Source organism: Pleurodeles waltl, chromosome 1_2, assembly GCF_031143425.1.
Source record: "Pleurodeles waltl isolate 20211129_DDA chromosome 1_2, aPleWal1.hap1.20221129, whole genome shotgun sequence".
Lineage (NCBI taxonomy): Eukaryota > Metazoa > Chordata > Amphibia > Caudata > Salamandridae > Pleurodeles > Pleurodeles waltl.
In genome coordinates this window covers 481,519,493-481,545,559 of record NC_090437.1, presented here as the reverse complement: position 1 = coordinate 481,545,559, position 26,067 = coordinate 481,519,493, and the positions used below count along the sequence as shown (strand labels likewise).

The 26,067-nt window shown below is 45.5% G+C and overlaps 1 protein-coding gene across 1 annotated transcript in view; it reads right to left on the bottom strand.

Moving 5' to 3' along the window:
- PAPSS1 (3'-phosphoadenosine 5'-phosphosulfate synthase 1) overlaps nucleotides 1-26,067 on the bottom strand; it is a 340,888-nt gene that overhangs the window by 174,305 nt on the left and 140,516 nt on the right. The window contains exon 7 of the mRNA XM_069241180.1: nucleotides 8,050-8,161. Within this exon, the coding sequence (XP_069097281.1) occupies nucleotides 8,050-8,161 (112 nt within the window). The remainder of the gene's footprint in view (nucleotides 1-8,049; nucleotides 8,162-26,067) is intronic.

The window sequence follows — 26,067 nt, the reverse complement described above, 5'->3', positions numbered from 1 at the left end:
TTTTGTGTGTTCCACCACTGCAGAAAGTGATGAGTGCGGCTGTCTATTAACACTAGATCTTGTAAATGACCATGTGACTGAGGCCACTGGCGCGCCAGACATTCCTGCAGCGGACGCATGTGTAATCGAGCATGTGGCACTATGGCAATACAGGATGCCATCATGCCTAATAGCCACGTAACTGTTCTGACATATGTGTTGACTGAGTTGAAACTGTAGGAGCAATGCTTGGATGCTTTGAATATCTGGCGGAGTTTGGGTAGGCTAATCCCACTTGTGTGTTCACAATCGCCCCAAAGTACAGCTGAGTCTGTAAAGGTTGAAGGTGTGCGGATGGTAAATCCTAGTTGATAGAGGAGATCTAAAGTAATCTGAGTGTGTTGGTGACACAGAGCAATTGTACTGGCTTTGACGGGCCAGTCATCCAGATACGAGACGACATAAATGTTCTGTCTGCGTTGATGTGCTGCTACTCCTACTAGACACTTGGTGAACAAAGGGTGCGGTAGTGACTCCGAATGGAGCACCTTGAAGTGGTAATGTTTGCCAGCTATAACAAACCTGAGGTATTTGTGGTCTGCTGGGTGGATTGCGGTGTGAAGGTAGGCGTCTTAAGTCCAGTGCTGACAAAGTCGCCCTGTTGGAGAAGTGGGATCTCACATGGTTACCCTCCAGGATGTAAGTGTTCTGATAGTATCTAGTGATTTAAGGGTCTTAAGTTTAGAATGGGCCGCAGTGATCGGTCTTTTTTGGGGATCAGAAAATATAGGGAGTACCCTCCTGAACTCTGATATTGAAGAGGGACGGGCTCTATGGTTCCTTTCAGCAAGACAGCCTGCACCTCCTGTTTGAGCAGGTTTTGATGCTCTATAGAGAGTTTGTGTTTGCTCAATGGGATATTTGGAGGTGTGGTGATGGCCTCCAGACAATAACCATGTTTGATAATGTCCAACACACACTGATCTGATGTTCAGTTTTTCCAGGTGGGGAAGAAATGTTGTAATCGTCCCCTGACAGGCGCTAGTTGGTCGGGGGAGGTGAGGATGTGAAGCAGTCACTGCTTTAAGGGGAATGGTATGGTGGGTGTGGAGGCACCTTTACAGCGACCCTTAGAGTCATTTTCTCTGTACGTGGCTCTGTATTATCCCCGTGAAGGGGAGGTCTGACTTTGCTGCCTGTATGAGAAGGTAGAGGCATCAAAGGATGTGGTTTTGGGGCCCGATTTATATGAGGCATGTCGGAAGGAGCCATGAGGAGTGGGGGTTTGGAGTGCCCCCTTTGATTTGGCTACCTCAGTGTCCTTTTTCATTTTTTCTAACACTTGGACTACTTTAGGCCCAAACCGGTGTTCCTCATCGAATGGAATGTTCAAATGTTTTTGCCCTCTCTGACTTAAAACCAGAGATTCATAGCCAAGCGTGTCATCTCACTAATACACTTGTATTGATGTCTCTGGCACCCCTGTCTGCTGAATATAGGGTGTACTTGATTGAACTGTTAAAAATAAGTTTGCCCTTCTGTGCTACTTCATGTGCCTATTTTTGTATTCCGCAGGAAGATGTTGGAGGAGTTCTTCCATCTCGTCCCAGTTGGACCTATCTTATCTTGCCAATAAACCCTGTGTTGGCACTTCGGCAGTGACTGGAAGCTTCTGTTGCCACTCTTTTCCCAGACGAGTCAGTGAGCTGAGACTTAGCAGGTGGTGAAGCATCAGCCTGAGGTCTGTGAATGAGCTTTTACCGGCATTAGACACAACCTGTGAATCCTGGTGTAAGGAAATGCCTCCTTGGCATGGTTACCCCCTGACTTTTTGCCTTTGCTGATGCCAAGTTATGATTTGAAAGTGTGCTGGGACCCTGCTAACCAGGCCCCAGCACCAGTGTTCTTTCCCTAAACTGTGCCTTTCTCTCCACAATTGGCACAACCCTGGCATTCAGGTAAGTCCCTTGTAACTGGTACCCCTGGTACCAAGGGCCCTGATGCCAGGGAAGGTCTCTAAGGGCTGCAGCATGTCTTATGCCACCCTAGGGGCCCCTCACTCAGCACAGGCACACTGCCTCACAGCTCGTGTGTGCTGGTGGGGAGAAAATGACTAAGTCGACATGGCACTCCCCTCAGAGTGCCATGCCAACCTCACACTGCCTGTGGCATATGTAAGTCACCCCTCTAGCAGGCCTTACAGCCCTAAGGCAGGGTGCACTATACCACAGGCGGAGGCATATGTGCATGAGCACTATGCCCCTACAGTGTCTAAGCAAAACCTTAGACATTGTAAGTGCAGGGTAGCCATAAGAGTATATGGTCTGGGAGTCTGTTAAACACGAACTCCACAGCACCATAATGGCTACACTGAAAACTGGGAAGTTAGGTATCAAACTTCTCAGCACAATAAATGCACAGTGATGCCAGTGTGCACTTTACTGTGAAATACACCCAGAGGGCATCTTAGAGATGCCCCCTGAAAACATACCCGACTTCCAGTGTGGGCTGACTAGTTTCTGCCAGCCTGCCACACACCAGACACGTTGCTGGCCACATGGGGAGAGTGTCTTTTGTCACTCTGTGGCCAGGAACAAAGCCAGTACTGGGTGGAGGTGCTTCTCACCCCCCCCTGCAGGAACTGTAACACCTGGCGGTGGGCCTCAAAGGCTCACCCCCTTTGTTACAGCGCCACAGGGATTCCCAGCTAGTGGAGATGCCCGCCCCTACTGCCACTGCCACCACTTTTGGCGGCAAGGCTCGAGGAGATAATGAGGAAAACAAGGAGGAGTCACCCCCCAGTCAGGACAGCCCCTAAGGTGTCCTGAGCTGAGGTGAATCTTACTTTTAGAAATCCTCCATCTTGTAGAAGGAGGATTCCCCCAATAGGATTAGGGATGTGCCCCCCTCCCCACAGGGAGGAGGCACAAAGAGGGTGTAGCCACCCTCAAGGACAGTAGCCATTGGCTACTGCCCTCCCAGACCTAAACACACCCCTAAATTCAGTATTTAGGGGCTCCCAGAACCGAGGAAGACAGATTCCTGCAACCTGAAGAAGGACTGCTGACCTGAAGCCCTGCAGTGAAGACGGAGACGACAACTGATTTGGCCCCAGCCCCACCGGCCTGTCTCCCTACTTCGACGAAAACTGCACCAGCGATGCATCCAACAGGGACCAGCGACCTCTGAAGCCTCAGAGGACTGCCCTGCATCTAAAGGACCAAGAAGCTCCCGAGAACAGTAGCCCTGTTCAAGAAACTGCAACTTTCTGCAACAAAGAAACAACTTTAAAGACTCCACGTTTCCTGCCAGAAGCGTGAGACTTTCCACTCTGCACCCGACGCCCCCGGCTCGACCTGCGGAAAACTAACACTACAGGGAGGACTCCCCGGCAACTGTGAGCCCGTGAGTAGCCAGAGTTGACCCCACCTGAGCCCCCACAGTGACGCCTGCAGAGGAAATCCAGAGGCTTCCCGTGACCGCGTTTGCCTGTAACAAGGAACCAGACGCCTGGAACCAGCACTGCACCCGCAGCCCCCAGGACCTGAAGGAACCGAACTCCAGTGCAGGAGCGACCCCCAGGTGACCCTCTGCCTAGCCCAGGTGGTGGTTACCCCGAGGAGCACCCCCCCCCATGCCTGCATGCATCGTTGAAGAAACCCCCGGGACTACCCATTGCTTTCAATACAAAACCCGACGCTGTTTGCTCTCTGCACCCGGCCGCCTCTGTGCCGCTGAGGGTGTACTTTCTGTGCCTGCTTGTGTACCCCCCCCCGTGCTCTACAAAACCCCCCTGGTCTGCCCTCCGAGGACGCGGGTACTTACCTGCTGGCAGACTGGAACCGGGGCACCCCTGTTTCCATTGAAGCCTATGTGTTTTGGGCACCTCTTTGACCTCCGCACCTGACCGGCCCTGAGCTGCTGGTGTGGTAACTTTGGGGTTGCCTTGAACCCCCAACAGTGGCCTACCTTAGACCCAACTTTGAACCCTGTAAGTGTTTTACTTACCTGTGAACTTAACATTTACTTACCTCCCCCAGGAACTTTTGATTTCTGCACTGTGTCCACTTTTAAAATAGCTTATTGCCATTTTTGTCAAAACTGTACATGCTATTGTGATTATTCAAAGTTCCTACAATACCGGAGTGAAATACCTTTCAGTTGAAGTATTACTTGTAAATCTTGAACCTGTGGTTCTTAAAATAAACTAAGAAAATATATTTTTCAATATAAAAACCTATTGGCCTGGAGTAAGTCTTTGAGTGTGTGTTCCTCATTTATTGCCTGTGTGTGTACAACAAATGCTTAACACTACCCTCTGATAAGCCTACTGCTCGACCACACTACCACAAAATAGAGCATTAGAATTATCTCTTTTTGCCACTATCTTACCTCTAAGGGGAACCCTTGGACTCTGTGCACACTATTTCTTACTATGAAATAGTATATACAGAGCCAACTTCCTACACCTAGGGAAGCTGCTGCTGACGTAAACAGGGCCTGAGGGTGCTGCCTTATACTTTTTGTTGACCTTGGGTGTAATTATGCATGCTCACAATGGGTTCTTAAAAATGTTGTCAATGTGGTGCAGCATTCCCTTTAGTACAGGAAGGTACTGGCATGCCCTATGGGTGCTGGATAATGTTTCGAGGAGGAAATCGTCTTCAACAGGGTCTTTATGTAGAGGGACATGGTAATATGGTGCTGCCCTGCTGATAAGTTTCTGATAGGATGTTGTATCATCAGGAGGTCATGGATTGGCTGGCTTGAGATCTGGATTGGTATCTCCAGGGGGACCAATATCTTAATTGTCCCAGGGATCTGTGGGATGAATTGCGTCATATGAATCATCCATCCTCCCATGATGACCTGTAGAGGACTGTGTGGAACTCTGTGGTGTAAATTCCCTTCAGGTCGCAGTGTAAATGAGGTGGTGGTGGAATGGGGGGGTGGAGAAGCAGACAGAGGAGGCCACGAAGGATTGATATTGGATTGAGACACTCCTCCACTGTTTGAACAATTGGTTTTGGAGCCATTTTTAGTGCCACTGTCGTGGCTTTCAGTGCCGAAAGAGATTTGGGTTTCGGTGACAAAGTGCTCGGAGCCCAAGCAGTCGATGCTGAGTTGCTCGGCGGCGAAGAGAAAGATGGACACCTCTGTAGCAAGGCAGGTCGGCTCAATGAAGAAGATGGTTTCAGCTTAGCTTTCGTGCCGAGCCCGAGGACTGGGCATCTGCAGTAGATGATCATTGCCTACCATGGCCTGCTGACAGTGGTGGCCCGGGAGTCATGAATTCGGTCAGAAACAAGCGTTTTTTGGGTGGTTGGATGAGGGCATGGGTATGCTCAGTACGCTGACCCAGAGGACGGTCCTGCTTCCAGAGATCAATCTCGAGGTCACAGTTGGAGCCACAGTCTTGGTTGGAAAAGGCCTCTTCATCAGCCGCTGAGGCCTCATGGAGTTCTTCCTCCTCGACGCCCTGCTGTCCGAAGATGTTGCATGTCTCCTCTATGACCTTGCCTTCATCTCTTTGCAACGCATCCTTCAGTCCTGTAGGGTCTTATTTTATCAGAAGGATCAACAGGCCTCTCAGTCCTCTTCCTTATGATCAGGAGACAGGCATAAGTTGCAAACCTGATGGAGGTTGGTTCTCAAGTACTTAGTGTGGCACAGTTGGGACAAAATCTGAATTGAGAACCTTCCATTAGCAGCACGTTGTTAGTCAAAGCTGATGAGATGGTAGATAGGCCCTGAAGGACGAGGCCCAAAGGCCATCGGTCTGGAGTACGCCGAACCAACAGGTGATAGTTTTTTATCTCTTCGATATGCAACAATGAAAACGCGATCAATAACAATACCGACGAGGGTGGAGATGAACGAACCCAAAGGAGCCCGAAATGGTCTCGAACCTGGGCACAGTATCCAACGGGGAAAGAAAACAATCTAACAATAGAGTTGGTGCCGATGCCCGTTACCACTAAGAGGAGGAGTCCCTTTATCTTGTGACTCGAAAGAATTCTTTGAAGAAACAACAACTTGTGCATATTCGGATCCAAAACTAGATGGCATCTACAGCTACACATGCCTCGAACAGTTCTTACCCAATTACGAAGTTCTTGGTGTCAAAAAAATAAATTAAAATATGTGTTATTTTGAGGTCGAGCATAGCAGCGCACCAACGCTGCTTTTCCGATGTATTGGAATATATCTGGGCTTTTGACCACGCCCACCACATGCCCATCACTATCACTCGTTCATGGGATTGCTTTCAAAAATCCTTTCTTTTCGTTGGTAACTGCTTTAGGTTTGTCCTTCCTTGGGGCGGTTTTGTTACTGCCTTGGCCATCGACCCTGTTACATGGATAGTTGCGCTTTTGTCGATAACTTTGACTGAGAGCGAACTTCTTTTTCCTTTTGTCTCTCTCTTCACGCTCACGGTGGCACTTTGAATCAGCTCACTTACGTCAGCTGCTTTACTTTTTATTTTCAGTTTGTGTGGCAAGAAAAGTCCAGTTAGGAATTTACAATGCTAATAGCTCAACCTCGAGTAAACGCGAGACCCATTGCATTGCAAATCCTTGTTCTAAATTGGTGTGGATCTCCTTATTGAGTGCATGTATCATTTATTGACAGTGTATATGCAACACATGTCTAACAATCCTCTCTGATAAGCCAAAGGCTGCTCGACTACACTATAGAGCACCTTGGGACTGCTAGAGTAAGCACCTTTCCACTTAAAAGTGATACCTGGTCTCATTACACAGCATACCTCTTTTGGTATAACAGAGTCAGATTTCTAAAACACAATTTTAAGGCCACTTTATGGGTCAAGCGCAATACATTTAGATCGCGTAGAGTACTCAAGTCACCAGATCCGTAGATGTTTATTATTTTTCGAGGCCTAAGAAAAGATCAAGGAAGACATAAGCAGAAAGTTTTCCTTTCTAGTACATATTCAATGTGAAGGGAAAACACTGAACCATGTATTGGTAACATTCCATATAAATTCTTATCTCATGACGGCGAATTTTTGACAATTCAGACAAGCTCAGTTTGCAGAGTTGGGTGAGAAAGGCATACACCAGTAGAGCTGTAACTAAGCATGTCATACATGGCCGGTGTTGTCTATGAATAAGGTTTGATGTTCTAAACCTTAGTACGAGTAGTCAAAAAATGTACTTGTGTAAGATTTAAGATTTCTTTTTCAAATATTTTAGGACTAAAGTCTCTAAATAAAAAGAAGAATACTCTATATTGTTAAAAATAGGATGAATCCTGAACACTTTGGAAGCCTAAGTTAGCCTTCATATGCATCAATTATTTAGACAGATAAGTATGTGATGATACAAAACTTGCTCAAGAAAAACACTATTAGTAACACTAAAATTGGGAACCTAACACCGGGGTAATCCATATAGGAAAAGAAGCATTATTTTCCTCTGACCTTCTTATGATTCATTCCATAACAAAGATAAAGGAACTGGTCCCCAACAGAACTGGCAATCCTGGGGAACGTAGGAAAGGGTGCAAGGGAATTCCTCACTCCAGGTCTGCACTTTGAATCCCCAACTACTGGTGTAGAGAATGAGGAACTGGGGCCCTGCTTCTCCAACCACAACAGTCTGAGCAGAGGTGGTGCGTGGCTATTAGTATCAGGGTTGCTTACAACAGTATAGAGCATGAAAGGAGTGGCCTACTTCCTCAGAACTCCTGTCAAGCTTCAGACATTCACATACCAGAAGAAGATGACCTGGTGGGGCAGAAGAGGGTAAGGGTACCTCAACGATTTGGGAGCATAAGAGGCTGCACTGCTGTTACAGCAAGATAAACAACACAATGCTGCTATGCTAAGAATTTCAGGTTCTCACATTAGGAAAGGTAAACATGGTGGGGCCACCATCCATTGATGGAAAAGTCAAGCCATGCAAGCAAATCACAAGCAGTACTTTAGCAGAATGCAAAGCAATATCATGTAACCATGTAATAAAACCGGGGTTTGGAGTGTCGGGAAATAAGCCCAGGAGAGCAGACGTCAATGACTAAAATAAAGCTCATTATTTCATTTCTTACCATCGAGCAAACAATCAAAATGAAGGCACTGCAGGTATTCTCGCTCCCTCATGAAGCCATTCAGCGGGGTCGCCCAGCCTTCTGCCAAAACCTGCACCCACTGCATGTCAACCTGAAAAAAAGCACATTATGTCCTTTTTTAAGAAAAAAAGCTGAAATTAATTTTCTTAATAAAAGATCACCTATGGCCCTTGTGCAGAATATAATTCATTTCACAAATTAATTTAGCAAACAGTATGAGGATAGTCCCCACAAAACAGGTGTACATGCACAGACAAACCAATCTACATCTCTTTCCACTTCAAAGCAACAAGCACATTTGAGGACTATTCATCCGTGACTGTCACTGCAAATATTTCGTATATGGAGATCAACTGACTGATACAGGCATTTGGTGAAATAATACTTTATCCAAACCTATTTATTACCCAATAATGCAAGAGTCAGTTCTGCTAAATAGAACTATCCAGGACATGCATGCACTGCTGTCTAAAACAGCCAATGATAAATTGTGAAACTTGCACCCAATGTACCACAATATGCCTTCTCAACAGAGGGGCTAGGTCGGTACACAATGTCCACATCGAGCATGACAATTAATTGTTCTGTTACTTGGGTGATGTTTGATGGAGCTGGCACTTTGTAAATAGAAAGCTATGGGTTCCTTTAGGGGTTCCGGAACATTCTGGGGTACTATGGGAAAAAAGGCAAACTCACCGGGATGAGTCGGTCACCCGCATAAACGTTAGATTACGGTGTTCCCAAAATGTGCCTACAACAAATCCTCATAACGAGCACAAATAACTGTATGGAAATACTATTCTTTCAAATTAACTTTCTCTGTATTGAAGACACTAAAGTTATTTGAAAAAAACGTGGTGTTCTCATTCCAGTCCCACACTTTTAGCATCATTTACGTCTCGATCAAGTAGGTTTAGAAGATGTTTTCATTGATAAATTATGTTTGTATAGTAATATGAATGTTTTGCAACAAGACTGCACATAACAGAAGTATACTTTTCTGGAATTGGCTGAACAAGGCCCAGACTCAGCCCAGACATCTTATATTTCAGAATGAAGCCGTTGTTTCTATGTTTTCGTCTCACACTGATTCCACATGCAATAAAATGAGCACTAAAGCTTTATGACGGCGTGCTGTTCTTAGTGAGCCTCCGAGGAAGCAGTCTTAGAAAATATAACTGCTTAAGCCCTTCCCGACTGTGTTTCAGAGAGCCTATTCTTCTTATATGTATGTTATTGTTTTGTGAGTAACTCGATTTGTACTGTCACAGCTGATGACATTAGGTCGAAAGTGTGTTTAGTTAAGATTAATTTAGGAGATGGCATTTGGGTTGGTGTTAAATGACGGTATATTAATGCTGTACTCTGTACTGCGATTTAAGTCAATGCTACTTCTCACTCACCTCAAGCTGACTCCACGAATTTCCTTGTGATTTTCATTGTAAAACATGTTTAATCGGGAGGTGAGCCAGTCTTTTTGGTCCCAGGCTCAGAGTGCCGATTCATGCCAATCGGTCTCAGGTTTATAACTCAGATTATTTTAACAGGATTATGAGCATTCGACTGAGTTTTATGCTAATTCCCCATACTGACTGATGATCGATAGTTGTTGACTTCAGTAACGAATTTTGAATCTTTTAATAAACCTTCCTGGTTTTTTTTATATTTTACCCACGCAAGAAGGCTTATTTAGCTAATTGTGTTGTCTATTTAAATTACATTTTTGATTTATTTAGGGACACATTACCTCATCTATTCATGAGAATACCACTGCCCAGATCCTACAAAGACAATTCATCTACTATGCTATCAGATTATCACAGATGGTGTCAACAAAGGCCTAAATTTAGGTGTGCATGGATATCCTGAAGAGGAACGTGGGTGTTCACATCATCTGAACTTCACAGCACCATGATTCTTCACTGGGAGCAGCCACAGCTCTCCCAGAGGTGTCACGCAAGACTGCAGAAACAGTTGCACATCATCTGAATTTTACAAACTCATTACATCTGCACCTGGATTTGTGAATCAGTGTCAGGATTCTACAAACGCAGGCCAAATTTTCCGCCCAATGAAGGTTTTTTTGTGAATTAGGTGTTCAGGCATGAACTCCCTCAGTTTAAAAGTAGGTTTGGTAATAGGCAATTTGGAGAGCGCATTGCTACCTCGAAGTGGTGTACCAACGCTAAAAGATCTAACTACCCAGCGAAAACACAAGAAACACGCCAAAATGATCGGACTCCTATCTAGATAGCCGTGTTTTGAGATTATTCTGAAATAAGAGTTCTGACTTCAATTGCCTAAGGTATGGAGGAAGAGAGTTCTGTACTGAGGGGGCCAACGAGCTAAAAGAGTGGCCTCCCATCCGAGTTCTCCTAATAGGAGGGACTTCTGCCAATAAAGCCCCTGAGGACCTCGGACACCTTGAAGGGAGATAGGGTTTTATGAAGTGATGCAGGTAGCTAGACCCAGCTTTATTGAAGGCTTGATAGCAATAGAGAGGAACGTTAAAGGACACCTTTTTCTTTACAGGGAGCCACTGAATTTTCTGTATGGCCGAGCCTGTTGAAGCTCTTCTAGGACGATTCAGCAGCAGCCTGGCGGAAGAATTCTGTGCCCGTTGGAGCCTTGTCAACCGAGACTGCACTACTCCTAAATATAGAACATTGCAGTAGTTCAGCCACGATATTACTAAAGCTTGGATGACAGTTTTTCTTCCAGCTTCAGGCAAAAACCCAACGATTATTTGCGGGATTTTAGTATCCCAAAAAATTTGCCGACAACGGCAGTGATCTGCTCATCAAAGGTCAGACCTACATCAAACAGGATGCCAAGGTTCTTAACCTTGAGCTTTGACATCGGAAGTGGACCAAGTGCTGACGGCCACCAGGCTGGGGGCCAGATGGCAGCTCAAACACCCCTCCCACCAATCCTCCCCATCCCATCCCACCCCCCCAATCCTCCCCATCCCATCCCCCCCAATCCTCCCCATCCCATCCCCCCCAATCCTCCCCATCCCCTCTCCAATCCTCCCCATCCCACCCCCCCAATCCTCCCCATCCCACCCCCCCAATCCTCCCCATCCCCCCCCAATCCTCCCCATCCCATTCCCCCCCCCCCAAGGTGAGGGCCTCCATTTTGTCGGCATTTTATTTTAGGCAATTATAATCCATCCACAGGACCACCTCGAATAGACTGGTCCTCAAAGAGGCAGAGTTCTGCAACAAGGTGACAATAATCTAGGCATCACTGGCATACGATTTATCATATTAAATTCATGTTGCTCATTGATATTCACCAGGAGGCACATGTAAAGATTAAATAGCGTGGGGCTCAGAGATAACCCCTGAAGGACCTCCTGCTGCAATGGCAGCACCTCAGATTGAAAGAGTTTCTGCAAGACCTGAAAGGTGCAGTCCTGAAGAAAAGACGCAAGCCCCTGAAGGGCCTTATAACCAATCCCGTAAGCCCACAGCCTCTCCAAGAGGAGGCTGTGAGACACTGTGTCAAAGGCCGTGCTCAAGTCTAGCATCAGTAATGTTAAGATGAATCACATGACTGTTCGAACCAGGCCTGTAGGAACAGAGGTTTCTAGCACTCTCGGAAGGAGCAGTAGCTAGATGCTACTCTCTGCTGGCAAAATGTGGCAATAGCATTGCAGCTTTCCTCGAAGGTGGGACTGTGCACAGTGACGCGATCTAGGGTGGGCACAGATTTTACAATTGTGAAAATTTCATGCGGAGAGCTTTGGGCCCCTTCGATTTTATTAGTGTAAAAATCCTGCCTCACTTGTTTGATGCAGTGATGGTAGGACTTAAGAGCACAGCGATAGTCAGCATTGCTAACATTATCAAAATTCTTGCATCACAGGCGATCATAGCGCTTGCATTGTTTCTTAAGCCCTGCCAATCCTTCATTAAACCAGTCTGCAGTGGGCCTGGTTCTGCTCACTGTCCGATCAGCCATAGGAGTGATGAGGTCTAGAGCCCTTGTTATCCTGTCCTCAATCTGCGAGCTCCCTGTAGTAATTCAGTTGTCAAAATTGGGCCAGCTAATGAGCAGCGGTTGGGTGAAATTTTCGGATGTGATTTTTGCCCTTTTCCTAGATCTGATTTTGAGGCCAGATACAGATTTCAGAGGCAGAATGCCTAAAAGGATCTGAAAAGGTACTGCTAAGAGGTTAGACTATATAAGCGGTACAGGGGGACCCACCAGTATGTTACTCACATTGGAAAAAATGGGGTCGAGCCTGTGACCATGTGTAGGAAGTTGGCTCTGTATGCACTATTTCAAAGTAAGGAATAGTATGCACAGAGTCCAAGGGTTCCCCTTAGAGGTAAGATAGTGGCAAAAAGAGATAATACTAATGCTCTATTTTGTGGTAGTGTGGTCGAGCAGTAGGCTTATCAAAGGAGTAGTGTTAAACATTTGTTGTACTTACACACAGGCAATAAATGAGGAACACACACTCAGGGACAAATCCAGGCCAATAGGTTTTGTTATAGAAAAATATATTTTCTTAGTTTATTTTAAGAACCACAGGTTCAAATTCTACATGTAATATCTCATTTGAAAGGTATTGCAGGTAAGTACCTTAGGAACTTTTAATAATTACAGTAGCATATATACTTTTCACATAAAACACAAATAGCGGTTTTAAAAGTGGACAGTGCAATTTTCAGAGTTCCTGGGGGAGGTAAAGTATTGTTAGGTTTTGCAGGTAAGTAAACCACCTACGGGGTTAAGATTGGGGTTCAAGGTAGCCCACCGTTGGGGGTTCAGAGCAACCCCAAAGTTACCACACCAGCAGCTCAGGGCCGGTCAGGTGCAGAGTTCAAAGCGGTGCCCAAAACGCATAGGCTTCAATGGAGAGAAGGGGGTGCCCCGGTTCCAGTCTGCCAGCAGGTAAGTACCCGCGTCTTCGGAGGGCAGACCAGGGGGGTTTTGTAGGGCACCGGGGGGGACACAAGTTCACACAAAAAGTACACCCTCAGCGGCACTGGGGCGGCCGGGTGCAGTGTAGAAACAAGCATCGGGTTTCCAATGTAAATCAATGGGAGACCAAGGGGTCTCTTCAGCGATGCAGGCAGGCAAGGGGGGGGGCTCCTCGGGGTAGCCACCACCTGGGCAAGGGAGAGGGCCTCCTGGGGGTCACTCCTGCACTGGAGTTCCGATCCTTCAGGTGCTGGGGGCTGCGGGTGCAGGGTCTTTTCCAGCCGTCGGGATTTTAGAGTCAGGCAGTCGCGGTCAGGGGGAGCCTGGGGATTCCCTCTGCAGGCGTCGCTGTGGAGGCTCAGGGGGGACAACTTTGGTTACTCACAGTCTCGGAGTCGCCGGAGGGTCCTCCCTGAGGTGTTGGTTCTCCACCAGTCGAGTCGGGGTCGCCGGGTGCAGTGTTGCAAGTCTCACGCTTCTTGCGGGGATTGCAGGGGTCTTTAAATCTGCTCCTTTGTAACACAGTTGCAGTCTTTTTGGAGCAGGGCCGCTGTCCTCGGGAGTTTCTTGTTCCTCTTGAAGCAGGGCAGTCCTCTGAGGATTCAGAGGTCGCTGGTCCTTGAGAAAGCGTCGCTGGAGCAGGTTTCTTTAGAAGGCAGGAGACAGGCCGGTAGGACTGGGGCCAAAGCAGTTGGTGTCTTCTTTCTTCTTCTGCAGGGGTTTTCAGCTCAGCAGTCTTCTTCTTCGGTAAGTTGCAGGAATCTAAATTCTTAGGTTCAGGGGAGCCCTTAAATACTAAATTTAAGGGCGTGTTTAGGTCTGGGGGGTTAGTAGCCAATGGCTACTAGCCCTGAGGGTGGGTACACCCTCTTTGTGCCACCTCCCAAGGGGAGGGGGTCACATTCCTATCCCTATTGGGGGAATCCTCCATCTGCAAGATGGAGGATTTCTAAAAGTTAGAGTCACTTCAGCTCAGGACACCTTAGGGGAAATAGCACATACAGAGCCAACTTCCTACACATGTCGACTTACTCGTTTTGTTCTCACCAGCACACACAAGCTGGCAAGCAGTGTGTCTGTGCTGAGTGAGGGGTCCCCAGGGTGGCATAAGCTATGCTGCAGCCCTTAGAGACCTTCCCTGGCATCAGGGCCCTTGGTACCAGGGGTACCAGTTACAAGGGACTTACCTGGACGCCAGGGTGTGCCAATTGTGTAAAAAAAAAGTACAGGTTAGGGAAAGAACACTGGTGCTGGGGCCTGGTTAGCAGGCCTCAGCACACTTTCAATTCAAAACATACCATCAGCAAAGGCAAAAAGTCAGGGGGTAACCATGCCAAGGAGGCATTTCCTTACACCATGCCTATGCGTAGGGAGGGAAACCAGCTGCAATAACTGCAAGGCTTCCAGATCCGTAACTAGCCTGGCTACTGCAAGACATTCCTAGTCTGCGAAGTGGAGATTCAAATCTTCCACCACGGAGAAGTTGGCGTAATGTAAAACCAAGGTAGATAAAACATCAGCCAGTGCAATAATAAAGCCACATGAAGGGCCCGGAGGGCGACAAAGGGGAGTACCTGATAGGACAAAGTTACTAGAGCAGGCCAAGGAGAAAAGAACATCTTTGCAGCCTCAGTGAACATACAGAAAAGAGATTGCTTAAAAATAATGGCAAGGCCGCCACCACATTGGGGTCGCCTATCCAATCTTTGTACTGCACAGTCCGGTGGAATACCTGAGAGAATTTCTGCTTCAGGGATTGTGCTAGGCACCTGATCCTTGATAACATCGAACAGTTCAATTTTGTGTTTAGCCAAGGATTGGCAGCTCAAGGAGAAAAACAGAGCCCTTGCCAAAATCTGTGAAATATTACTCACTCTCAGCATACAGGCAGTCTCTGTCGGCAGCACTTTGCCACAAGCCTGACACGTAGAAACTCCATTTTGGATGATATATCATTCGACCGCAGAGGTGGGAAACAAGTTAGCTAACTCCCTGAGTTGGCGGGAGGAGTGGCACCTAGGAGTAGGTGAAGCAGAACCAAGGGTCCCGGCCCCTGGTATTGTCTGGGCACAGATGGGCTTCCTTTGGTGCGTCACCGGCGCGCCTGAAGTGGGATGTGCAGCTTGCATCTCAAATAGGCCACCTGTAAGGATGCATGGCAATGGCATGACAATGCCAAGAAAAACAGGGAGGGCAAATAAAACCAAACCAGAGCCCAGCAGCTCCCCTCACCTCTTAGCGGTGCTACAAGGTGGGAGGCCAAGGGTACATGTATATTCCCAGTTACACATGCCTTGCAAGTTTCATGTCCCTGCTGCCTCTCAGACACATCTCATTAATCATCACCAAGAAATGATCTTGGCATGCCAGTAGCTGTGGGAATCGTTGATAGTTAACAGGACCTAAGAAATGACTATACAGATACACAACAATTTTCAGAGATCCTCTCTCCTTTGCTAATGTGTGGGAACATACTTTTCTAATAAACTCCATACTGCAGCCCTAGACATCTTGTCTAGGGAGAAGCAGTTACTTAAACGGTGTGAGGAATGACACTACAAAACATAAGTAGGCACATGACTCTACTGTATAAACGGACTTGCAAGTCTTGGCTCTGGCTTACATGCATTTAAATGTAGGCCAAGTAGCATTTTATTAGGAAAGTTATCATCCAGCAAGCATCAAGTGCCTGGGACAGGAAGTGAATGGTGCAATCTTGCCACTGGTGTCGTTGCAAATATCTGGTAACTTTCAAAGAGTTTTCTTTTTGCAAAAGTAATGTTTCCGGTTCTAGTTATTAATAGTGAGCACACACCAAAAATAAAATCTTGCATACACAACAATAAGACAATAGGATTCTTGTTAAACAGACACCTTTGCTGTTGCACTCAGCATTGTCTTCTTTTGTAGATTTTAGTTTATTTAGTTACAGGCAGTGCCCATACAAACGATCTGGTTAATTTCCCCGTAGGATCCAGAAGTATCAGAGATACAGGCCAATGTTTGGTCAATTATTTCCAGCCGAAACAACTGATTTGGCTTCAATCTGTTTTTATACTGTTTTAAAAAAAGTATATTGCATTCTACTTTGTACCTGTGAGTCCTATTTTTTAAAATTACAAAAGAACTTTACACAAAAAAAAAAACAACACTGATGGGCATGTGATTGCAATTCATATTGGTGGAGGCTTTCATGTTGTTTTATCGGGGAAACACTAAGGTCTCATTCCGATCAGTGTTTGCCGAACTTGAGATTATCACGTCGAATGTGAGGAATTTTCAAAAAGTCCCTTTCAAGGTTTATTTTTTGCCTGCAATTGTAATGAAGGTTTGTTTTGTTTCTTTTTTTGGATACATATACATGTTTACGTTCAGGTTGGGAGCACTGCTTATTAAACATATGTCTGAATTTGACAGGACTAGGTCCTGCATAACCACAGCAGAGTTTCCATTACATGTTATCATGTCTCATATGGAGACAATTATGATTCACTATCTTGCCCATCACTTCTACTCAGTGGGTTCATCAGGGATATCAGAAAGGTTCAAGTTATCTGCGCAACCATGTAACCTGCTCTTTAAACATTAGATATGAAATGCCTACCACTGAACTGAAAAATGGCTAAGCAAATGTTTTTAAAGTTAGTGAATTATACACTGATCCTATGGGGACGCTCTAAACAAAATGGCAGCAGCTGTCAAGGTGCCACGGCCTAGGCTCAGCCCGCATTTGGCACCAATCGTGTGGTAAGCACAGCACAGGAATGCTGTAGCAGTGGAGTACACACCAAGACTCACTTTTAGAATTGAGTGCAGCCACAGGCAAGAGTCTAGGATCTTGTGCTGCACTGAGCTCTGGGTACCCTATCCAGATCACGGGTGGTCGGTGAAGGGCAGTGGCAGATGTCGCAGGGGGTTTCGTGGTGTGCTGATTTCAGCCCATGAAGAAAAATGACAGCTTCCTAATGGGTATAGGGCTAGACCGAGGGGAGCAAGCAGATCAGGTTGCTGAAGCCTAGATCCCTTAAGGAACATCAGCTTGTGCAGACGGAGAAATGACCAAGAGGCGCTACACTTCTGGAACCTTGAACAGAGATGAGAAACATGAGCAGTTGCTCTTGCTGAGATCACACTCAAAGGACATCCACCAGAAACACAGGGGCACTACTCTTGTGAACAGGGCTCTGGTGATGAGGGTTAACCTGAAGTGTGCAGCAGGGGGTTGAGATTAGCAAGAACCCCTAACCAATGAGGTGCTGTGTTAAGAGGTATTAGTTTATCTGATTCGGAACCCAGAGGAGTTACCTATAGCCGCAGACAGTGGTTCATCTCAGACTTCACCCAGAGACAACCACTTTACATACTATACCCATACATATTATGGAACAATAAATAAGTCTAGTGAAACCACTGTTCACAAGTTATTGAACAGAAGACCAAAACAGCCAACATGACTGTGCACAACCTGTGGAGGCCAGCTGTACTGAAAATGTGCCCATGGGGTGCTGCTGTAGAAGACACCTACTCCAACCCTAAAGCATATACACTGAAAACAAGCCCAGCCACGATAACACTCTGGACCACATGACATAGTTAAATTGAAAACAGTACTATCACAGAGGGTTGGGGCTGAATCCTACAGGAGAGAGGCATAATCTCTAGACTTTAGGAGCTGTGGGGAGGGTTAAGATAGGGAGCGCTGACTAGACCATCACAAGTATGATCTGGAAAGGCACACATGTGGCCCAAAGCACATCCCGCTCTCTCTGTAGGAGGTGTAGACTGCTCAGATAAAGGACAGCTGGTGGGGGAGCTTGGTACTGAAGGAAACTGGCACCAGACTGCGGCACCATAGAGGATCTGGCAACAGCAGAGGGAGTCACAACGCTGGTGGTATATTGATGGTGTTAGGTGAAAAACTTTTTATTGGATGTCTTTTTCATTTATTTATAAATAAATGACCTGTGTTCTTTCAAAATCCCCGTGGTCTTAAATTAGCTGGAGTGTGGGGACTGAATGTGAGTGCATTTATAGTGTAAGTAATTCAGCAAGCGGAATCCCTTATATTGTTTGGTTGTCTTAAATCCTGTCCCCTTGTTTCAGAGGTTTCTCTGTATTTTTACCCTACAGTGCAGAAGTGACCAATGCTTGAGAGCGGTCTGGGGTGAAGCTGAGCGACAGAAATGCAAATGATCGCAGCTAAACTACACTGCAACAAAGAAAAAGATATAACAATGAAAATCAAGACAAACCGAGAATTTTCCCCCAAGGCCCACAACCCTCAACTCTGTCAGGTCCCCTTATCCTGTATTTCTTTGAAAAGCCTGGGAAGCAGTTTGCTCTGAAATTCTTGGATAAAGCACAGAAATCCTGAGGATTAGTGATGGGAAACCGGCTTAAAGACGAGACACAAAGTCAGTGATGGTGTCCAATGGGTGGGTACCGTCTGACTTGGCTGACTGGAATTAATTGGTACACTCCCACAAGGCTCAGTAATACGAAGGGCCAGTGGGAGATGCTGAGCTAGTGCACCTTTACAGGTGTGTGCCACGCAGACAGATGCTACGATCCAATTTCCCAGTCAAGATTCTCACAGGAACTAGATGGGGCAAAGAGAGACTTCTGATGTTATAATATTATTGCAATTTACATGGACTGGGGGATGAGGGCGGGAAGTGGAGGGGATTAGGAGTCAGAAGGTGTCACACGCAGTCTAAGTGAGCACACAGAGAGAATTCAAGGGTCTAGTCTACATCAGGGGCAGGGGAAGAAGAAATAAATATTTAATGCTCTGATTGCTAAGGTTTTATTAGTAACAAACGGTTTGAAATCCTCACAGGCATCCAGAACTGGGTGTACTTTCTATGACCTTCTATATGCAATTTGAGCCCTGACTTTGCCATAGTAACTCAGTGAAACAGTCATCCAAAGGATGACTAAAGCAACTATTTATCAGATCAAGCCAAGTAAGGATCCAACGAACCGAATATTGTATAGGCCATATCACTGTTAATATTAGAAGCCAAAGAGTACATGAACATATTGTGTAAATAGCTTGACAGGGTACTGTCAGGTTTAGTGCTCCTGAGCTTTATAAGACATCAACAGACAGGTGACAACATTAGGTGTTACACCTAACAGATATGAGAAAACATAACAGAAGATGATTCTGAATTTTTTAATCTGACTCTGGTCCCCTAAAAAAGGGAGCAGAACGAAGAGAGCTTACCTTTAAGATGTATGGGAATTATTTTTTAACTGTTATATATATATATATATATATATATATATATATATCACTAGACAGGGAAACTACGAGGACAGACACTAGAAAAATACTTTTGCAACTGGAAGACCTTAGCTATCTCATGCCTGAGCAATACATCCTCTATTAAAATGATAACCTTGCCCAAGCTGGTATATGTAATCCTTGCGCTTCTCATGTACAAGGGACATGTATTAGGTTTGTGCGTGGCTGGGGGATTAAACTTGCACCTTGCATAAGCAGATTTTACAAAGAGGGGGCAAGGAATACCCAATATTAAACGGTTCATATGCAGGGCCATCATTTGCAACACAAAACTAAAACAAAAAGCATGGTGTGTCACTCAACACACACCTGCAGGTAGACACCTCAAGAAAGTGCTGTGGCTCCATAGGATGCAAAGATATGACATACTTTATTCCCCAAAGACAAAGGGAACATTACAAGTTTGGGAACTTTTGCATTAAACATGGTAAAGAAGTAATACCTTTCTCCATTTACTCGCTTTTCTGACTGAGCCCAAACAAGGGCAGTTTAGAGCACTAGAGGGAAAGGGGAATATCAAAGAACTTGCTCCTCAAAATAAATTGTCGGGTCATTCCAGAAACTGAAAAGGGGCTCTGCTTGATGAAAACTGAGTGTTTCAGACTTTAAAGTCCAGCACTAACTTTTACACCTGTTTAAAGAGGAGGCTACTTGAAGCTCACGCTGTCTGAAGAGCGCTTGAAGAGAAAGACCGAAAGGGTAGTTGTTTTGTGTTAGAAATGGGGTTTATGGTTGACAGTCAGGTTACCTACCCCCTGTTCAAGCAAGGACCTCACCCTAGTCAGGGTAAAAAAGAATCACCCTCAGCTAACCCCTTGGTAGCTTGGCTGAGCAGTAGGCTTAACTTCAGAGTGCTACGTGTAAGGTATTTGTACCAACACACACATTAACTTAATGAAAACACTACAAAAGGGCAACACAGTTTTAGAAGAATAGAGAATATTTATCTAAACAAGACCAAAACGACAAAAATCTACAATACACAAGTCAAGTTATCAATTAAAAAGCAAAAAGAGTCTTTCTTTAGTTTAAAACACGCACGAACACTGTTAGCGTGAAAATGTACCTTGGGTGCATCAAAAATAACCCCGCACAGGCGAGTGTGCGTCAAAAAGGGCTTGCGATACGTCGATTCCATTCACGACAGGGACCTTGAGTCGTTTCTCCTTTCGTCTGGTCGGGCGCATCGTTTCTTCTCTCCGCAGGAGAGTGATGCATCAATCCGGTCAGCACTCTCGGGTCCAGGCAGGCCTTGCGTTGTTTTTACACGCCCAGCGGTACTTGCGTCGGAAATCCAGCCGCACGATGATCTGAAAACCACGCAGCGCAGGTTGCGATCTCCCAGCCTCTGTCAGCGATGCTGCACGTCGTTTCTCCAGCTCCGTGCATCGATTCTTCAGTTGCGTTTCCAGCGAGTGTAGATTTTCAGCACTGGAGCTGGCGGCGTGTTGTTTCTTCAGGCGCAGATCAGAGTTGTGTAGATCTTTTTACGCACGGCGCTCTGTGCGTGATTTCCTCCTCTTAGGCTACCAGCTTCTCCTTTCAGGGTCCCAGGAACTGGATGGGCACCACAGGGCAGATTAGGCGTCTCTCCAGAGACTCCAGGTGCTGGCAGAGAGAAGTCTTTGCTGTCCCTGAGACTTAAAACAGAAGGCAAGCTCTAAATCAAGCCCTGGGAGATCTTCACAAGATGGAAAGCACACAAAGTCCAGTCTTTGCCCTCTTACTCTGGCAGAAGCAGCAACTGCAGAATAGCTCCACAAAGCAGTCACAGGCAGGGCAGCTCTTCTTCCTCAGCTCTTCAGCTCTTCTCCAGGCAGAGGTTCCTCTTGGTTTCTAGAAGTGTTCTATGGTCTGTGGTTTTGGGTGCCCTTCTGATACCCAATTTCTCCTTTGAAGTAGGCCTACTTCAAAGCAAAGTCTCTTTTGAATGTGAAATCCTTCCTTGCCCAGGCCAGGCCCCAGACACTCACCGGGGGTTGGAGACTGCATTGTGTGAGGGCAGACACAGCCCTTTCAGGTGTGAGTGATCACTCCTCCACTCCCTCCTAGCACAGATGGCTCATCAGGAAATGCAGGCTGCACCCCAGCTCCCTTTGTGTCACTGTCTAATGTGAGGTGCAACCAGCCCAACTGTCAAACTGACCCAGACAGGGAATCCACAAACAGGCAGAGTCACAGCAATGGTATAAGCAAGAAAATGCTCACTTTCTAAAAGTGGCATTTTTAAACACAAAATCTCAAAATCAACTTTACTAAAAGATGTATTTTTAAATTGTGAGCTCAGAGACCCCAAACTCCACGTCCATCCGCTCCCATAGGGAATCTACACTTTAATCAGATTTAAAGGTAGCCCCAATGTTAACCTATGAGAGGGCCAGGCCTTGCAGCAGTGAAAACGAATTTAGTAATATTTCCCTGTTAGGACATATAAAACACATTACTATATGTCCTACCTTAACCATCCCCCGCACCCTGCCCTTGGGGCTACGTAGGGCCTACCTTAGGGGTGTCTTACATGTAAGAAAAGGGAAGGTTTAGGCCTGGCAAGTGGGTACACTTGCCAAGTCGAGTTTACAGTTAAAACTGCACACACAGACACTGCAATGGCAGGTCTGAGACATGATTACAGAGCTACTTATGTGGGTGGCACAACCAGTGCTGCAGGCCCACTAGTAGCATTTGATTTACAGGCCCTGGCACCTCTAGTGCACTTTACTAGGGACTTACTACTAAATCAAATATGCCAATCATGGATAAACCAATTACATACAATTTACACAGAGAGCATATGCACTTTAGCACTGGTTAGCAGTGGTAAAATGCTCAGAGTTCAAAAGCCAAGAGCAACAGGTCAGAAAAAATAGGAGGCAAAAAGACTGGGGATGACCCTGCATAAGCAACAACAAAAAGTCCAACATTTTGTAGCTATGCAAGCTGTTTAATGTTAGGCCAGACAGACAACATGAGAAATCAGTAGGACCTTGGAATAAAAAGAAACACACAATCACTTCACATATTGGGGCAAAATATGGGGAGGAGCTGGACTGTTAACTCAGGCCACCAGGTCATGATGCAAATAGCAGGCTTCCTGATAGGTTTCATGCATACAATACAGGAGTGCTGGATCTGGCCCTTTTTGCAGGCTCATCCCTGAACCTTTTGCATTCTTCCTCCAAATATTTCTGACTTATTTTTGTTGGCTGTAGGACTCTGGGCACTGTACCACTGCTAACCAGTGATAAAGTGCATATGCTCTCTGTCTAAAATGTATTGGTGATTGGATATTCATGATTGGCATATCTGATTTACTAGTAAGTCCCTAGTGTAGTGCAACAGGTCTGCCCAGGGCCTGTAAATAAAATGCTACTAGTGGGTCTGCAGCACCAATTGTAACACCCCCATGAGTAGCCCTGCAAACATGTGTCAGGCCTTACATTGCAGTGCCTGTGTGTGCCGTTTTACACTGCCATGTCAACCTGGCAAGTGAGCCCGTTTGCCAGGCCCAAACCTTCCTTTTTACTACATCTAAGTCACCCCTAAAGTAGGCACAAGACAGGACAAGGGCGGGGTGCAGCGTATTTAAAAGGTAGGACATGCACTGGTGCGTTTTACATATCCTGATAGTGAAATACTGCTACATTTGTTTTTCACTATTGCAAGGCCTATCTCTCCCATAGGGTAACATGGGGAATGCCTTGAATTATCCTTTAAGTGTAATTTCCCATTGGGAGCAGATAGAGATCTGGAGTTTGGGGTCTCTAAACTCACAATTTAAAAATACATCCTTTGGTAAAGCTGGTTTTTGAACTGTAAGTTTGAAAATGTCTCTTTCAGAAAGTGGGCATTTTCTTGCTTAACCATTCTGTGCTACGGCCGGTCTACATGAATAGACATCTGGGTCAGGATGACAGTTGGGCTGTTTGTGAATTCACTTAAGATAGTCACACAAAGGGAGCAGAGGTGTGCCCTACAATTCCTGATGGGTGTTCCTGAGCTAGAGTGGTGGGAGGAGCTGACATTTCCACCTGAACAGGGCTGTGCCTGTCCTTAAACAAAGCAGTCACCAACCCCCTGGAGTGTGTCTAGGGCCAGGGTAGGCGAAAGACAGGGTCATGTGCACTACAAAGACTTCTCTTTGAAGTTTGCCTACTTCAAAGGCAAACAGGACAATAAGTACCGCACCTCTGACCCCACAAAGTTAAAACACTTCTGGACGGAGGATATTCTGCCAGGAAATAGGGCTAGAAGATGTAGTAAGGGCTGGCACTCTGCCTGTTGCTTTGTTGTGCTGGCCTGCAGCTTGCTGCTTCTGTCCTGGGAGAGAAAGGACTGGACTTTGCTTTCTACATCCTGTTTTCCAAGGTTTCCTAAGAGCTTGAACTGAGCTTACCTCCTGTTAAGAAGTCTCAGGGATATCAAAGACTTCATCTGCCAGTGTCTGTGCTTCCCTGTTGAGAGCCCTGACTTGCCAAGTGTTGCCAATTCCAGTCCCTGGGTCCTTGGAAGTGTACACTACAGTGGGAAAAAATGTTGACGCAGTGCCTACCCCGCGGCTGGAGAATCAAGACTGCACCTGTTTCACCGCTGCTCCATCAACACAGCGGGACTGGGTTTTCCCGGGCGTCAATTTCTCATCAACCCCGCACTGCAGTAAGAAACAGAGGCTGCCTTTCCAGAAATCAATGCATCACCTCCATGCCAGTAAGGAACCAACACATCGCCTCTCCTGCACAGAAAGAATCGACACATCACCTCCTCTGGGCAGTAAGGAACCGAAGCATAGCTTTGCTTTTCAGCACCTCACCTCCCCTGTGGCCCGCATCATCTTTGTTTTTGATGCATCCCTGATACTTTGTGCTAAAAAGATACAATCATGGATTTCTACGGATTAAGACTCAAATTTAACATTGAAAAAGTGATATCTTTAATTGTGTATGTTGGATTTTTGTTGTTTTGGTCTTGTTTCACTCACATAAATATTGGCTATTTTTCAAAACTGTTGTGGAGCAAATTTGTGTTTTTTTCCCTGTGTTATTGTGTATATGTGTATACAAATACTTTACACATTGCCGTTGAGCTAAGCATGACTGCTCATGCCAAGCTATCAAGGGGGTAAGCCGGGGTTATCGTAGCTGTGTTACTCTTACCCTGACTAGAGTGATGGTCCCTACTCAGACAGGGTGCTTACCACTGCCAACTAGAGATCCCATTTCTAACAAGGAGGTTAAGAGCTATGTCAAACAGGTGATGTGAGAACCCTTGCTTTCGCATTCAGGATTGCCAAAGTGATTTCACACACACTGTAAGTAACAAGGTAAAGAGTCATCGCCGGATGAGGTATGTGGCAAATCCTGATGCTGATTAGTTAGATACAGAAATTATGGTACGTTTAAGCACGGAAAAGATCACATATGTTGAGGGGTACCTCAGGCAAATTTTACAATACTTGGCTCCCAGTATCAAATCTCTCTCACAGGACTAATATGAGTTAACACGTGTGAAGAGTGTCAAAACATTCAGTACAGAACATGTATAGAAGGATCTGATTTATCCAGGTGAGCTCACTTGAATGTTTACAATCTGTATAATCAATCTATCAAAGGTGAGATCTTCAGATAGACTGAGGTTAGATAGAGAGAAAGAAGTGGCAGTGAATCTCTTGTCCTCCTTTGCTATGTAGACGTGCTGACGTTTAAGTTGCATTTTAAAGACGCATATTAAAAGTATTTTGAAAATTAAAAAAGCAACCCTTATATTCAAATCTGTGCATTTGGGCTTTTCAAGTGAATAATTTATAGGTAAAACTGAAGCATTAACTTCCTGTACTAGTCTTCGATTAAGATAACAGGATTTAAAGTATCATTGTACTGGAAAATAATTATGGTATGCATTACGGAAGCAGGACAAGGGATAAAAGAACATATTAAGAATAAGGGGTAGTTGTTGAATCTGACCTTTTACTGAGAGGTTTGACCTGCAGCATAGGGGTTTTAAAACTTCAGCAGAGGACTGTTCCCAACCTCATTCTTTATCTATCTACATATCACTGTTCCCAGAACAGCTCAACTCTAATATTCACTTCTGACCCCCGCAGGGATGGAAAAGTGAAACATGCTATTAACGCAGCTCTGCGTATAAGGTTTGTAGCACATACCCGCAAGAGATGTTGTAGATGCATTTAATTTAGATTTCAATGTTGAATGACCACAAGTGGCTAAGACTGCAACCAGCCTTAAAACAGCAACAACATGAATGCTGTGCTTGAGGACCCAAGCAGGTTTGGGCAACAGGCTTTCTGTAATGAACAGCAACAGTAGTACATAGAGTTGCATTTGTTGACAACCTCTTGCCACTGTGAAAAGCGAACAGCTGCTAATACTGTCTTTTGTTAACAATCCTACCAAAAGAGGTCTAATCTCTAGAGTAGGGTGTGATTGTGAGGGTTTACTTTCAATAATTTTAGCTTTAAAGGTGAGTGTTGCACAACAATTGCATACTCACAGATGCAACTTGTACCTTAATTCTAAGATAAAATCCTTTGATATAGAACTGCATGGGTGGAGCATGGGTATTCTATATGACCATGGATAATGCTTTTTTACAATTGACGGAAGACATAAAAAAATAAAAATAAAAAAAAACTCGACCCACACACTAACTTTCATTAAGACAGCAGTAAACATCTGAAGAATCTTTATATTTGGAATAAACATTACGATCCTTAAAAATGCTTATCAATTCTCACTGCC